The 13,911-nt window shown below is 38.9% G+C and overlaps 1 protein-coding gene across 1 annotated transcript in view; it reads right to left on the minus strand.

Moving 5' to 3' along the window:
* Positions 1 to 13,261, minus strand: part of C1H18orf63 (chromosome 1 C18orf63 homolog) — a 48,349-nt gene extending 35,088 nt beyond the window's left edge. The window contains exons 1-5 of the mRNA XM_055296470.2: positions 13,235 to 13,261; positions 10,524 to 10,689; positions 7,916 to 7,994; positions 5,758 to 5,814; positions 492 to 603 (exon numbers count right to left, since the gene is read on the minus strand). Coding sequence (XP_055152445.1) covers positions 492 to 603; positions 5,758 to 5,814; positions 7,916 to 7,994; positions 10,524 to 10,657 — 382 coding nt within the window. The 5' untranslated portion in view covers positions 10,658 to 10,689; positions 13,235 to 13,261. The remainder of the gene's footprint in view (positions 1 to 491; positions 604 to 5,757; positions 5,815 to 7,915; positions 7,995 to 10,523; positions 10,690 to 13,234) is intronic.
* Between the last annotated feature and the right edge of the window lie 650 nt (positions 13,262 to 13,911).

Genomic DNA, 13,911 nt, shown 5'->3' on the forward strand with positions numbered 1-13,911 from the left:
GAGATTGCTTAGTTAGGTCAGTTTTAAGAATTATTTTCTAAAAACTATATATCTTAAAATTAAGAACAGATGCACATTGATATGGTTTGGCTGTGTCCCCCCCTGAATCTTGAATTGTAGCTCCCATAATTCCCACATGTTGTGGGAAGGACCCAGTGGGAGATGATCGAATCATGGGGGTGGGGCTTCCATGTGCTGTTTTCATGATAGTGAATAAGTCTCATGAGATCTGATGGTTTTATAAAAGGAAGTTCCCATGAGCACACTCTCTTGCCTGCTGCCAAGTAAGATGTCCCTTTGCTTTTCCTTTGTCTTCTGCCATGATTGTGAGGCCTCTCCAGCCATGTGGAACTGTGAATCCACTAAACCTTTCCTTTATAAATTATCCAGTCTCCAGTATGTCTTTATTAGCAGCATGAGAACAGACTAATACACACATAACAGAAGTAATCTAGTTCAGAAAGCCCCAGTGACTAAAAAGATAAAGTTACCTTGTATCAAGAGATGGCCTGTTCTATTCCAGGCTGGAGCAAGTCTAGCCATGAATGAATATGAAAGGCAGTTCTGAAGAATTACAGGAATTACTCTTTGTGGAGCCTCCATCTAAAAATATTAAATGGCAAAATATGGGCCAATTTAGAGCAATTGCTGTGTATGTATATACTAATAGGAAATGATTGCCCATTTAGATCACCACCCAACAAACTCGGGTATTCTAGAGCTAATCCTATCTGGTTCTAAAGTTAAAGAAGTGTTAAAATATATTCACTTCAAAACCACTGCTATTGTCATGCTATCATGGCCAAATACTACCTGCTTACCCTGGCCAGTAAGTCTAAATCTTGGGAGTTCTGTGCTAAAACCCTTGATCTTTAGTTTGTATTCTGCTCCACAGAGAGAAATCCAAACAAGGACAAACTTGTAATAGTTCTCATTATTGTTCACTCTGTTCCTGGACCAAACTGAACGTTGGGCTGCTATTTCTTGTGGCCCAATAACGAGATGCAAATGAACTGGAGAGGAAGACAGTTTTTATTTTCTGCAACTGGTTACAGGGAGAAGGCCTGGAAATTATTGCCAGACCAACTCAAAATTACAAAGTTTTCCAGAGCTTATATACCTTCTAAGCTATATGTCTATGTGTAAGTGTGCATTTATCTAAAGATATAAGTGATTAACTTCTTTTCATCTATAGCTAAGGTCTGAGTCCTGAAGACCTTTTTCTGGAGCCTCATTAAGTTTACTTAATCTAAATGGGTCTAAGTGCTGAGGTGATTACCATTATCTTCTCTCCTGCTAAATCATAAAGGTTTGGGGAGTTCCTTTAGACCCCAATAAACTTGTCTGTGGAGGCCTGGGGAGTTTCTTCAGACTCACAATAAAACTTGTTTAATCTTAAAAGGGTCCGGTTGAGAATTCCTCCGTTATCTTGTCATGCTTCAAGGCCCAGGAAAAGCCTAGGCAAAACTCTTGGTGGGCTCTTTGTTACATTCCAGCCTTTGTATAAGGGCATGGGCTCAATTAGCTTTTAATGTTTAACCCTGCTACTCAGTCAGTGCTGGGACAGTTGTAATGGAGGCCTGAGTTAGTGACACCTTGCCTGCCACAACTGTAGAAAACAACACATACTTACATGGGCACACACAACCAAGAGAATATCTCTATTTGTATAATACAAAATTAATTTTAAAAATTAAGATTTTCACTTACAATTAAGACCAATAAGTAATAGGAACCAGATTTATCCTCCCACTTGAAATGCCTAAAACACCAGGCAAGTTATATGAAATAACAGTTCACAACATATCAGACACCAGGCAACAAAGAAAAGTGACCCCAAAAGATGGGAAATGAACAAGATAAGCCCTAGGATTTCCCCAGCTTCTTGATGATAGAGGGTTTCTAGGCTGCAGTACAGAGCAGGGGAACCTAGAAACAGGCCAGTAGTCTCCCTGAATTGAGGAGACAGAGCTGAGAGTCTAGGAAGCTAGAGTTTTCAGTGCAAAGTATGGGAGCTGCACAGAAAGCAAACTCTGGAGGTCAACAGAGAGTCTCTTTTGAGTAATCAGCTGAGTATGGATTAGCACAGACATGTGAGGAAGCTACCCAAGGCTGGAGAAAGAGTCAAGGCTGTTTGGTAAATAAACATCCTGAAAATACAGTCCAGAAAAAATTGCTGGCTTTGCGTCTGTGAAAAAGGACATGCAGAAGCATGAGAAAGCCGAGGAAAATTGTCTCCCAATATTATCCATCTCTAATTTTTGTACCATTTTGACTTCTGGTGAATGTTTCCAGGACATAACTGAATAATCTGTTGGCAGAGGATGGAACCAAATTTCTGCAGTTTGTCTCATACAGAATTTAATTAAGGCTACTATCATTAGGACTCCATAATGCTGACCTCAAACATGGCCCCAGGGGCCCAGACCCAAACAGCTGAACAAATCCCATAAACCACCAGGGTCTTCCTCAGAGAGGAATTTCTGCATTGACTTTCTCTATGGCCCAAGGAATTAATCCAGATACAGCAAAATCTATCAGCACAGACTCAGCCTTGGCATGCAAGGAGGAAGTATGGGGCAATTCTGTCATTCAGAACCATCCTGGTTGGTGACCTGGATGCCTTGCAGTGCAAAGATGGTGTGAGTTATCACTTCAGCTAAAGTCAAGGACAAATTCTGTACCACCTTTTCTATGTAAGTGACTCCCATTGCAGGGAAAACTGCTTTCAGGATGTGCATGAACAATGGATTGTTATCTCTCTAAGAAGCTCCTCCAAAATAACCAAGGGCAGCCTCATTTTGGAAAGTTTGTGGCAACTGTCTAAGAGCTACGAACAGAACTTCAAGGAGAAACAGACAAATTCATAATTACAGGTAAAGACTTCAATACTGCTCTCTTAATAACTGATACAAGTGAACAGAACATAAGTGAGAATATAGCAGACTTAAAAACACTATCAACCAATGTGACCCAATAAACATTTACAGAATACTTGATGACACATTTATAGAATACTCATTCTTCTCAAATGGACAAGGAACATTTACTAAGATAGACTATATTCTGGAGCATAAAATAATCTCAATTAATTTAAAAAGATTCAAGTTATAAAGAACGTATTCTCTAACAACAATTACACTGGAAATCAATAGCAAAAAGATCCCTGGAAAATCCTCAAATATTTGGAAATTATATAACACACTTCAAAATAACCCATAGATCAAAAAAGAAATCAAACAGGAATTAGAACGTATTTTAACTGAAGAAAATCAAAACAAAACGTGTTTAGGAAGAAATGTACAGCACGAACGTGTTTAGGAAGAAATGTCTCTATATTACAAAACAAAGAAATTCTCATATCAATGACCTCAGCTTCCACAATAAGAAACTAGAAAAATAAGACCTATAAGATTACCAAGGGCAGAGACTTTATCTGGTTCACAGCTTTATCCCCAGAATCAAGTAGAGTGCTTGATATATTACAGATGTTCAATAAATATCTGCTGATTATGATTATGTGAAAAGTACTCATATAAAGAAAAACTGAGCAAAACCATAAAGGCTCAATGAGGGTAGAAAAGTGATACTGCAAGAAAGCTTGTGAATAATAAAGAATTCAGGGTTGGAAAGTCTAGTGAAGGTAACAAAAATTTAGTTTATAGGAATAGAAACTGAGATACATGGAAAAAAGATAAGAGTGTAAACAGAAAAATCTTAAACATTTTGGAGATGTGGCACCTTGTACTGATGAAGTCACAGGTGTGAATTAACAAGGTGGAAGAAAAATATAGGACAAAGCATTTTTATTATTGTATAAGGACTATGGGTGTATTTTCTTAATTTTTCATTTTTAACAAAGTACACATAAAAATGATGATGCTTAGTATAAATGTTACTTTATTAAATCAATACAGTAAGTCCTCATTTAATGTCATTGATAAGTTCTTACAAACCATGACTTTAAGCAAAACGACATATAACAAAACCAATTTTGTTATATTGGTTTTGGCTATTGCTAAAACTATAGGCTGATATAAATAAAAGTTCCTATGGCATAGTTCTGGTCACCAAAAACCACCAAGCTTTTAAATAAAGACCAAAAACACTTGTAATATTAACATTGAAATAAATGTGAGCTATACATACATTTAAGAAAGATTAATAAAAACAAGTAAGAATTATTTACCCAATTTTTGGTGAATCAGTGAATGACAGTGGTAGTAGTGGCGGTGGGTAAAATCAAGGAATAAATGTTTGCAAAGCGAAAATTGTAAGGAGCACCTCCTACTACCACACAGTTCAAAACAATCACAAATATGACAGGCTCCCTGAGTGCTTTTGTACCGCATCATTTACCGTAGTGCATCTTTATGATTATTGTATACTTTATGAACATTTATTTTATAATAATTTGTATTCATGCATCAATTTATTCATTTATTTTCCAACTAGCTTATTCTAGTTCAGGGTGGTGGGTGGCCAGAGCCTATCCTGGCAGCTCCAGGCGCAAGGTGGGCACCAGACCTGGACAGGACTCCATTCCATTGCAGGGCAAACACACACATGCCCACATTTACTCAGCCTGGAACACTTTATACATGCCAACTCACTTAATGTGTGTGCATTTGGGATGCGGGAGGAACCTGGAGTATCAAAAGAAAACCCACCCAGACAAGAGGAGACGGTGCAAACCACACAGACAGTGGCCTTGGCTGGGAACCGAATTATTTTCCTTTCTCATTAATGTTATATTGAAACAATGTTGAACAAAATTAATTTACTCAAGGATCTGCTATACTAAAATGTTACCTATTCTTAGGCCTTAATAAATAATAGAATATGGTAGAGATTGCTTAAAGACCCAAGTCCTAGTTCTAGGTGAATGACATACTGTAAATCTGGTTCTCGTAGCTAGCTTGTAAATGGCCTTTCAAGATAACCGGAATCCTTAGATGACCAAAGACTGGTCTCAGCAAAAAGATGTAAACATATTCTTTCCTCATTGCTCCTGAATAATACTGTTTTCCCACAGATTGTAACTGATGGCCGGAACCAGCTTTCAGGTCATTCAAAGATTTCTCAGGGAACTGGAAAGTGTTACTGACATTTTACTTGCATAGGACCTAAAGGCAACATCTCATTTTAAAGATGACTAGAAACCTCATTATCCCAAACTCTACTAGACTTAGGAACAGAGGCCAGCAGTAACAGCTGGATGGGCTTCTGGGATAACCAATGACACAGTGTCTCAGAGTTACATGCAGAGGCATGAAAGGAGCTCTAGTCAAGGCTCCATGACTCAATTTACTGAGACACAGAGAGGTCTCAGTAAATGAACGCTAACCACTGTATTCATCTTTCCTTTTGTGAAGATCCAGAAGCTCATCACCATGTGGAATACAATCTATAATGTTTTATTTCTCTACATATTAGCTATATAATGTGGACAATAATCTCATCTCTCTGGGTTTATCTGTGAAAATGATGAGATTCACTTATTTGAAGATGTATATGGCAAATAAGATTATGCCACATAAAATGCCTGAAATAAAGCATCCAGCAAAAAAGCCTCTTATCCTCTTTCTACAGTAATTGTGCACATAATAATTGTTAGAAAAAATTTGTTGGGTTCTTTCATATGCATAACAATGGTGTATGAGAAGATACTCCAGTTTTTGTTTGTTGACAAAAGGAGTGGAACATATTAATCACTATAAACAACATATGGTATTAATATCATTTTTTAACACTTACCTTAGCTCCATATTTTTCAACATAGGCATTAAGTTTTCTTGCTTTATAAAATGGTATCTGTAACAAAAATCCACATTTATAAAAAGGACTTAACATAAATATATAATTAAATAATGCAATAAAGAAAGAGTTTAAGCATTATTCTGCAAAGAACCAGGCCATCATCCAATTAGGGTTTGTGCCTTGGAGAAGAAGTGATGATCATTCTCTCCCTGAATTGGAATCTGTGGGCACATTTTCAAAGTGAGGAAAGCCTTTCTAGGAGTGACATGATCCCAGTATCCATATAAAGGAAAAGGTCAATAAATTTTGTATAATAAATATTTCACACCTTTCTTAATATAGAATCCTTAGGCATGAATAAGGAAAATAGACATAAATGGAAGATCATGTTCAAAGGTCTCAGTGCTCCAACTCATTAATAAAAGGAATACAAATTAAAGGAAAATATTATTTGTAACCTAACAGACTGACAACTATTTAAAGGCGTGAATATCTACAGTGTTCGTGAGGGTATGGAAAAACAGGTTTTCTCCCAGACTATTTGTTAACATGCAATCCAGCAAAAAGCTTTTCAGACAGCAATTTAGCAGTATCTATATTATAGTTTAAAGTGTATTACAATCTACCTCTAAAAATGTAACTGACAAACCATCAGACAAATAAAAGTGATACGATTTCAATGATGCTTTCTGAAACACTGTAACAGCACAGACTCAGATGTACACTGGAAAGTATTAAGTAAATTACTATACATCCATACAATGAAATATTTCACAGCCTTAAAACTGAGGAAGATACGTGTACTGACATGGAAAGATATCCAGGAAAGGTTGTTAAAGGGGAAATGAATGGCAAGTTTCAAAATAGTATGTATGTAATCCCATTTTCTACTTTTAAACATCAACTTTTTTTTTTTTACAGAATACCTTTGTAAGAAAGCAATACATTTTTTAAAAACAGATAGCTACTTTCCTCTCATTGCCCTTGCTCAAATTCACATACCTGAATTTACTAGTACTCTAAAATAATGTCCTTGTTCCATAAAGATGTTTAGGTAGAAAAAGATACGAATAAGATATTAATTTACTTGTTCACCAACAGCTTGCCTTTTAAAAAAACTATATTAAGAATAAGAAAATATGGCTGGGCACAGTGGCTCAAGCCTGTAATCTAAGCACTTGGAGAGGTCGAGGTGGGAGGATTGCTTGAGCTCAGGAGTTCGAGGCCAGCCTGGGAAACACGGGGAAACCCTCTCTCTACACAAAATACAAAACATTAGCTGAGCATGTTGGCATGCACCTGTAGTCCTAGCTACTCGAGAGGCTGATGGAGGAGGATTACTTGAGCCTGGGAGGTGGAAGTAGCAGTGAGTCGAGATGGAGCCACTGCACTCCAGCCTGGTCAAGAGAGCCATACCCTGTCTCAAAAAAAGGAAGGAAGGGAGGGAGAGAAGGGGGGAGGGAGGGAAAATACGAGATGGACATTATAACCAAGACCTAGGAGAAAAATAAAAGAACTAAACTTTTAGATGATTTATCAGCATTGTCAATAAATGCTGATTTCACTGGATTCTGGGAATTACAATATCAGAAAAATGGAATTTCCAGAAAGATTTTTGATAAAAATCTCAGGATAATATGATTTTTAGAAAGATTTTTGGCACTTCATTATAATTCAGGCTTACATACAGAATTGGGAAATATGTTTCTCATACTAATTTTAAAATTTTAAGTGTAAAAATATTTTTAAATAAAGTGTTCCATTAGAAGAAATGTTGATCCAAGTTCTTTAAAAACAACTGGAGATTTGTTGAAATAGAAAGTTTTTCCTTTTAGTCTAAAGAATAAAATATGATAAAATGTATCAAGCCCATGCTATCTTAAAAATTATACTGTAGCATGTTTTATTCATTAATAGTCTTTATCTTAGCATTTATAATGAGAAAAATAAATGTTAAATTAGAACCACAAAAATGGATTTTAAACATCAGGCATTTCAATATTAGTTTGTTAATAATCCAATTAACCTGTAACACATTGTGATTAATCAATTAATCCTCATAAACATCTTAACTTTAGCTATAATACCTAAATTATTATTTATCAACATTGTTCTCAACTAGTAATAACATTTCACAAAATATTAAAATACTAACCGCCATCACCACCCAGATTTGGTTTAATATTCCAGACACAGGTGATGTAAGAATATCTTGATGCAAAAACAGCAATTGCCTGTGGAGATGAAATATATTACAAAGTGGACCTGCTCACTGGTATGGTTTGGTTCTGTGTCCCCACCCAAATCTCATGTTGAATTATAATCCCCAGTGTTGGCAGAGGGACCTGGTGGGAAGTGATTGGATCGTGGGGGCGGATTTCCCCCATGTTGTTCTAGTGATAGTGAGTTCTCATTAGATCTTGTTTAAAAGTGTGTAGCACTTCCTCCCCCAACCTCTCTCTCTTGCTGTCATTAGAAGAAGGTGCTTGCTTCCCCTTCACCCTTCTGACATGATTTTAAGTTTCCTGAGGCCTCCAATCATGCTTCCTGTTAAGCTTGCAGAACTATGAGTCAATTAAACCTCTTTTCTTCATAAATTATCCAGTCTTAGGTAATTCTTTACAGCAGTGTGAAAACAGACTAATATACTCACTGTCCGTTTTTACTTTATTGGAATATTTTAAACCTTTGCTTAGCTAAAATGTTAAGTTTCTCCTAGGCAACAATTGTGTTAGAGACTTTCTCTCCCCACACTTAGCATAGCACCTTGAACAGTGTAGGTGTAGGTACTCAGGCAATATTTGACTTAAGAGAATTAGGAAATTTTATATACTAATGCTAACTTGAGAACTTGTCCCTGCATCTGAATTTCTCAACCTTTCATCTGTGAACCTAAATTCATCTTTTAGAACTCAATTTTTGTCCTATATACTTGAAGAAATCTACACACAGTGAAGAATCTGTCTCCTTTAACTCCTATTTCTTCCATTTTTCCTTTAAAACAAAAAAAAGGTGGTGGGCAGGGGGCACCAGAGGCAAGAGTCTAAGGATTCACCTATCAGTGAAGTTACCAACCACTTAAACATTTAGAACTACTGACTAAATCCTTTTCCTTCAGAAAGGAAGTTCTTCCCAAGCCAGAAAGAACTGGGTAGTGGTTTCAACAGCCAAATGAACTTCAAACAAACATCATCAGAATCAAATTACCATTAATAATTTCATTTCAAGGTTCCAGGGAAAGATAGGAAAAACACAAAAAGAATACAGCTGGAAATCTGAAAACCTTCAACATTACTAATCATCAAAGAAACAAATTAAAATAACCATTAGGATGTGTATGGGGTTACCTTAAAAAGCAACATGGGCTGATCTGTTTCTGGTGGCTTCATATTTGTTGGAACCAAGGTATACCAGGTACTTGCCTTGGCAAGGCCTGCCATTACCTGACACAGCCAAATGCTAATAAGCAGAGCTCTCTCTATTCAAGACTCTCTGTCAATTACCGGGAGGGTGAGTTAAGATAACCCCACTCTGTGGGCATGGCTACCTTCAATTTGAGGGCAAGCAGAAGAAAAACCTCACTTCAGGTTTTCTACCTATTTTAGTATTTCCAAAAGGAGTCACAGATTAAGTCCTTAACAGGTATCAAATTATACTTTAGCAGGAAGGGTACAGGCTCCCTGATGCCCTTGGGTGGGAAAATATGCAATGGAGAGAAGAAAAGCTTTGTAAATAAGAGGAAAATGAAGGACACCCCAAAAGTGGCTTCCTTATTTCTTGCCTCTGGGTATCTTCTAGTTGTTTGTTCTTCTCTAAGCAATTCATTTAAATATAGAATCTTCTCATATATTCTATGACTCTTCCTTTGAGTGCCTCAAACAATTTAAAGGAGGGTCCTCAGTAATCATGGAATTATACTTTAGGTTTCCTCTAAGCTGTTTTTCTTTTCTTTTCTTTTCTTTTTTTTTTTTTTTTGAGACAGAGTGTTGCTCTGTTGCCCAGGCTAGAGTGCAGTGGCATAGTCTTGGCTCACTGCAACCTCTACTTCCCGGGTTCAAGCGATTCTCCTGCCTCAGCCTCCTGAGTAGCTGGGATTACAGGTGCCTGCCACCATGCCCAGCTAATTTTTTTTATTTTTAGTAGAGATGGGGTTTCACCATGTTGGCCAGGCTGGTGTTGAACTCCTGACCTCATGATCCTCCCACCTCGGCCTCCCAAAGCGCTGGAATTACAGGCGTGAGCCACCACGCCTGGCCCTCTTAAGCTGTTTTTCAACAACTACGTGGGATCAGATATTTTGAGACAGATCCTAGAGAAATACTCCTCAGTGTCTCATACTGACTTGAGAATTAAGAAACTATACTAATCTACGATGTTTATAGGATCTCTAAGTGCCCCACCTACTGGAAATACCTACTGGAAAACAGTAGGTATTTCATAAATATTGATTAATTAGGACCTCTAAGTTTCTGGGAGCCTGAATTTAATTCATGAATGCCTGTGGATATTTTAAACTTTTAAAAAGCACATATGAGGTCACAAATATAAAAACTCAACAATGAGATAATTCTATTGCAAGTATTTTAAATCCCTCCTTAAATATAATCCAATATACCTGGTCAAAACAAAATCTGACTTCCTTTATTTTAAAATTATAAACACAAATTGAGTGAATGAGTATTTTACTTTATAGAAAATTACTCTAAACAGCTTTTATAGGTCTTAAAGTTTTAAAAGTCTTAGTTATAAGATGTATTTTTTACCTGCACATCTTCATTTGTATAGTCCTAATCTCAGTATCTGCCACCTTATTACTCAGTATTATTCTGACAGCACAGAGTTTGTTTAAATCTGGAAGTGTGATGAAGAACAGAGACTGCTGCCTAGAATCATTCATACTTTCCTGACTGAGTGTCTCAGCAATCAGGCCTTTAAAAATAAACAGCGAAAAAAGGTAGTAAATTATCTTACCAATAGAGTTCCAATACCAAGTCAGCACACAATATTTGATATTGTTTTAGAATAGGATGATACAAACAAGTTAGTTTGCAAACTTCAGCAGTTAAGTATCACTGCCATTTACCTTTAAGTTCTTCTAATGATTTTTTAGGATTTTTGGTACAAGTTTTACTAAGATACAGTTCACATGACATAAAATTCACCCATTTAATGTGTACAATTCACTGTTTTTTACTGTATTCAAAGTTGTGCAGCCATCACTGCAATAAATTTTAGAATATTTTCATCACTCCTTTTTCTATAACAATAACTATTTTTTAAAAGTCAAAATGTATAGCAAAGAATTTTGTTGTTTCAGATTTTTCTGTAAAGCACTTCAAGGTTGAGGAATATATTATTTTTCATTGTACATGAAAGAAAATGTTTACTGAAGTCTCTAAATTGTTACCTAGTTTTTGTTTCCACTAAATTATCCAGCTTTCAAATTCTATTGGAGGCACAGTTTACAGTTGATAATTCATAAGGTATACCTTTGAAGTCTACATTACGTTTTACTACAGTAACAAAAACTGGAATATAAAAGTAAAGCAACCCAGTGAAGCTTCAGTACACTAACATGCACAAATACATCGGGGAAAAAGTAAGCTGGATTCTAGTACTTTCAACTTTTCAACATCAACATGTTTTTTCTTTTTAAGAAATAATAGCATACTGGCCCAGTAATGTGCAGTGTGACCAGCCTTCTGATCACAGTACTGAAATGAGTTTTTGGTGTCATCTGAGGAATGCCGGCAATGCCCTTTGGCTCCAACACATCTCCCTCACTCTAGCATCACAGTGTTTGAAATTCTCATCACTAGAGAACCACTTGGTTCTTTTAAAAATAGAAGTACTCTTACAAAGGTTAACACAAATTCACACAAGGTGTTGATGAATTAAGATGATTCCTGGTATCATTAAAAATAAAAATATTCCCTTTCTGATTTGACGTTTTGAAAAGTTAAAAAAAAAAGTACAAAGTTCCAGGGTAAACACCGCTGACTTCACAATTTTAATTCTCTTCACCTGAAGGTTTTTAGTAGCGAGCATCAATAATGATCAAGGTAAAATACATGGCAAAGGCTGAATACGGCTTAGGCCCAGGACAAATACATATTTTAAAGAAAACAGGTCAAAAACATAGGTGAAAGTTTGTGATCTGTTACTTTCATTTCTAACGCACATTTCCCACTAAAATTACTTTCTTTTTTTCTCTTTTTGAGACCGAGCTTCGCTTGGTCGCCCAGGCTGGAGTGCAGTGGCTCGATCTAGGCTCATTGCAAACTCCACCTCCCAGGTTCAAGCGATTCTCCTGCTTCAGCCTCCCAAGTAGCTGGGATTACAGATGTGTACCGCCACGCCCAGCTAATTTTTGTGTTTTAGTAGAAATGGGATTTCGCCACGTTGGCCAGGCTGGTCTCAAACTCCTGGGCTCAAGTGATCCACCCACTTCCGCCTCCCAAAGTGCTGGGATTACAGGCGTGAGCCACTGCGCCCGGCCTAAAATTACTTTCTCTCTAATTTTTCCTCTAAATTACAGTAGGAATGTAAATTCCAGGTCACCAAAAAATTCCTGGGTGCAAGTCCTCCCGTTTTGCCAATCTTCAAATACTCACGGATTGCAACACTGTATGTAAACAAGAGTGATCTGTTCAGGGATAAGCATGAATTTATTAGAATTATTACTATTGTTTAATTTTAATTTTGTGAGTTCCTAGTTGGCAAAACTTGCAGATTCAAAAAGAATGTTGTTTTCTTTGGCTAGGCTGTAGAACTATATTGTGAAGCTCAAAAAGTGGGCCAAGCCTTATTATGATCTACGGATGCGCTATTAACATCCTGTCCAGGGAGTCGCTCCACTACGTTTCTGTCCCAGGATTTCATCTTTGTTCTTAATCCCCAGCAGGGCAAGGAACAAGTGCTAGGAGCAGGCAACAGGAACCTACACAATTCTACACGTGAGGGAGGACTCAGAGAACCCCAAAGGACCAAAACTCAGCGCCCAGCTCGTGCAGTGCCGTGTGCGAAGCCTTGGGACCACGGTCCCATCGGGAGCTCCACTGGCCTCTGGCTACGAGGGACTCTTCCTAAAAATCAGCCTGGGGCGCGGGGTTCAGGGCGGCCCCAGACCCGGCTTCCCGCTTCAGGGCGGCCCCAGACCCGGCTTCCCGCTGCCCCCAGGCAAGCGCCCACCCCTCTTCCGGCCTGGCTTCTGTGAGAACAGTAATGGACGTGAGTGGAAACGAATCTAAGGTCTTTGGTTCGGCTAAATCCATTTTAAAAGGTGATTCTATAAATTTCCAATATAATGAAATGCCCGAAAAATTGGGACTCATCGGTCTTTGCAGATGAATAAATTTTTTTCCTGATCCAAACCAACATCCTCATGGCACCGGCACCGGGATCCTCCCCTCAGTGCGGCCCTGACCTGCTCCTCCGCAACCGTGGGGGAAGAGAATCAGGAAAATGGTCTTACAAACTGGAAAAGCAACGCTTCCGACGCCCACGGCCTCCTGCACTGCAGCTGCGCCAGGCTTCTCCTCAGGGGGAGTAAAGGGCGGGTGGGCGGCAGGGCCTCTGGGGGCCTCCCTCGATTCCGCGAGCCTCCTTCAAACCGCTACCCCCCACGCCAGGCCTCCTGGTCTCTGTGGGGCGTCGATTGAGAGCCCGCGCTCCTCAGCTCCCTCCTCAAGGCCCTCAGGAGACGCTCCCGGCTCCCGGCTTGCCCCGTGCCCTGCCTTAGTCAGAGCGTCCCCTCCTCACGGCCCTCAGGAGCCAATCCCAGTATTTCCCGTGCTCTCCCAGCGTTCCCTGTGCTCTCCCAGCATGCCCTGCAAGCCTTGCGCTCCTGGCACGCAATGCAGGTCAACTTTTCCCGCCAACGCAGGAACCGACCAAAGCCGGTCATGGATGACCCAGTGAATCCCTGAGAGATTCTCTCAGCCCGCGCTGGTGTGGGTGGGGCCGGGACACAAGGTTCTGGCCGCCCTCGAAGGCGGGAAAGCTGGATCAGCGCAACACGTCCAACGGGGAGCTCCAGCGCTGAAGCCCCGGCTAACTGCTTGCTGCACAGGGGCTGCCCAGCCTCTTGCCTCCACACGTTTCTCCTCAGATTTTCATGCCCGAATTTACAGCTTCTGCAGTTCCTTTAGT

The sequence above is a fragment of the Symphalangus syndactylus genome, chromosome 1 (assembly GCF_028878055.3).
Source record: "Symphalangus syndactylus isolate Jambi chromosome 1, NHGRI_mSymSyn1-v2.1_pri, whole genome shotgun sequence".
NCBI lineage: Eukaryota > Metazoa > Chordata > Mammalia > Primates > Hylobatidae > Symphalangus > Symphalangus syndactylus.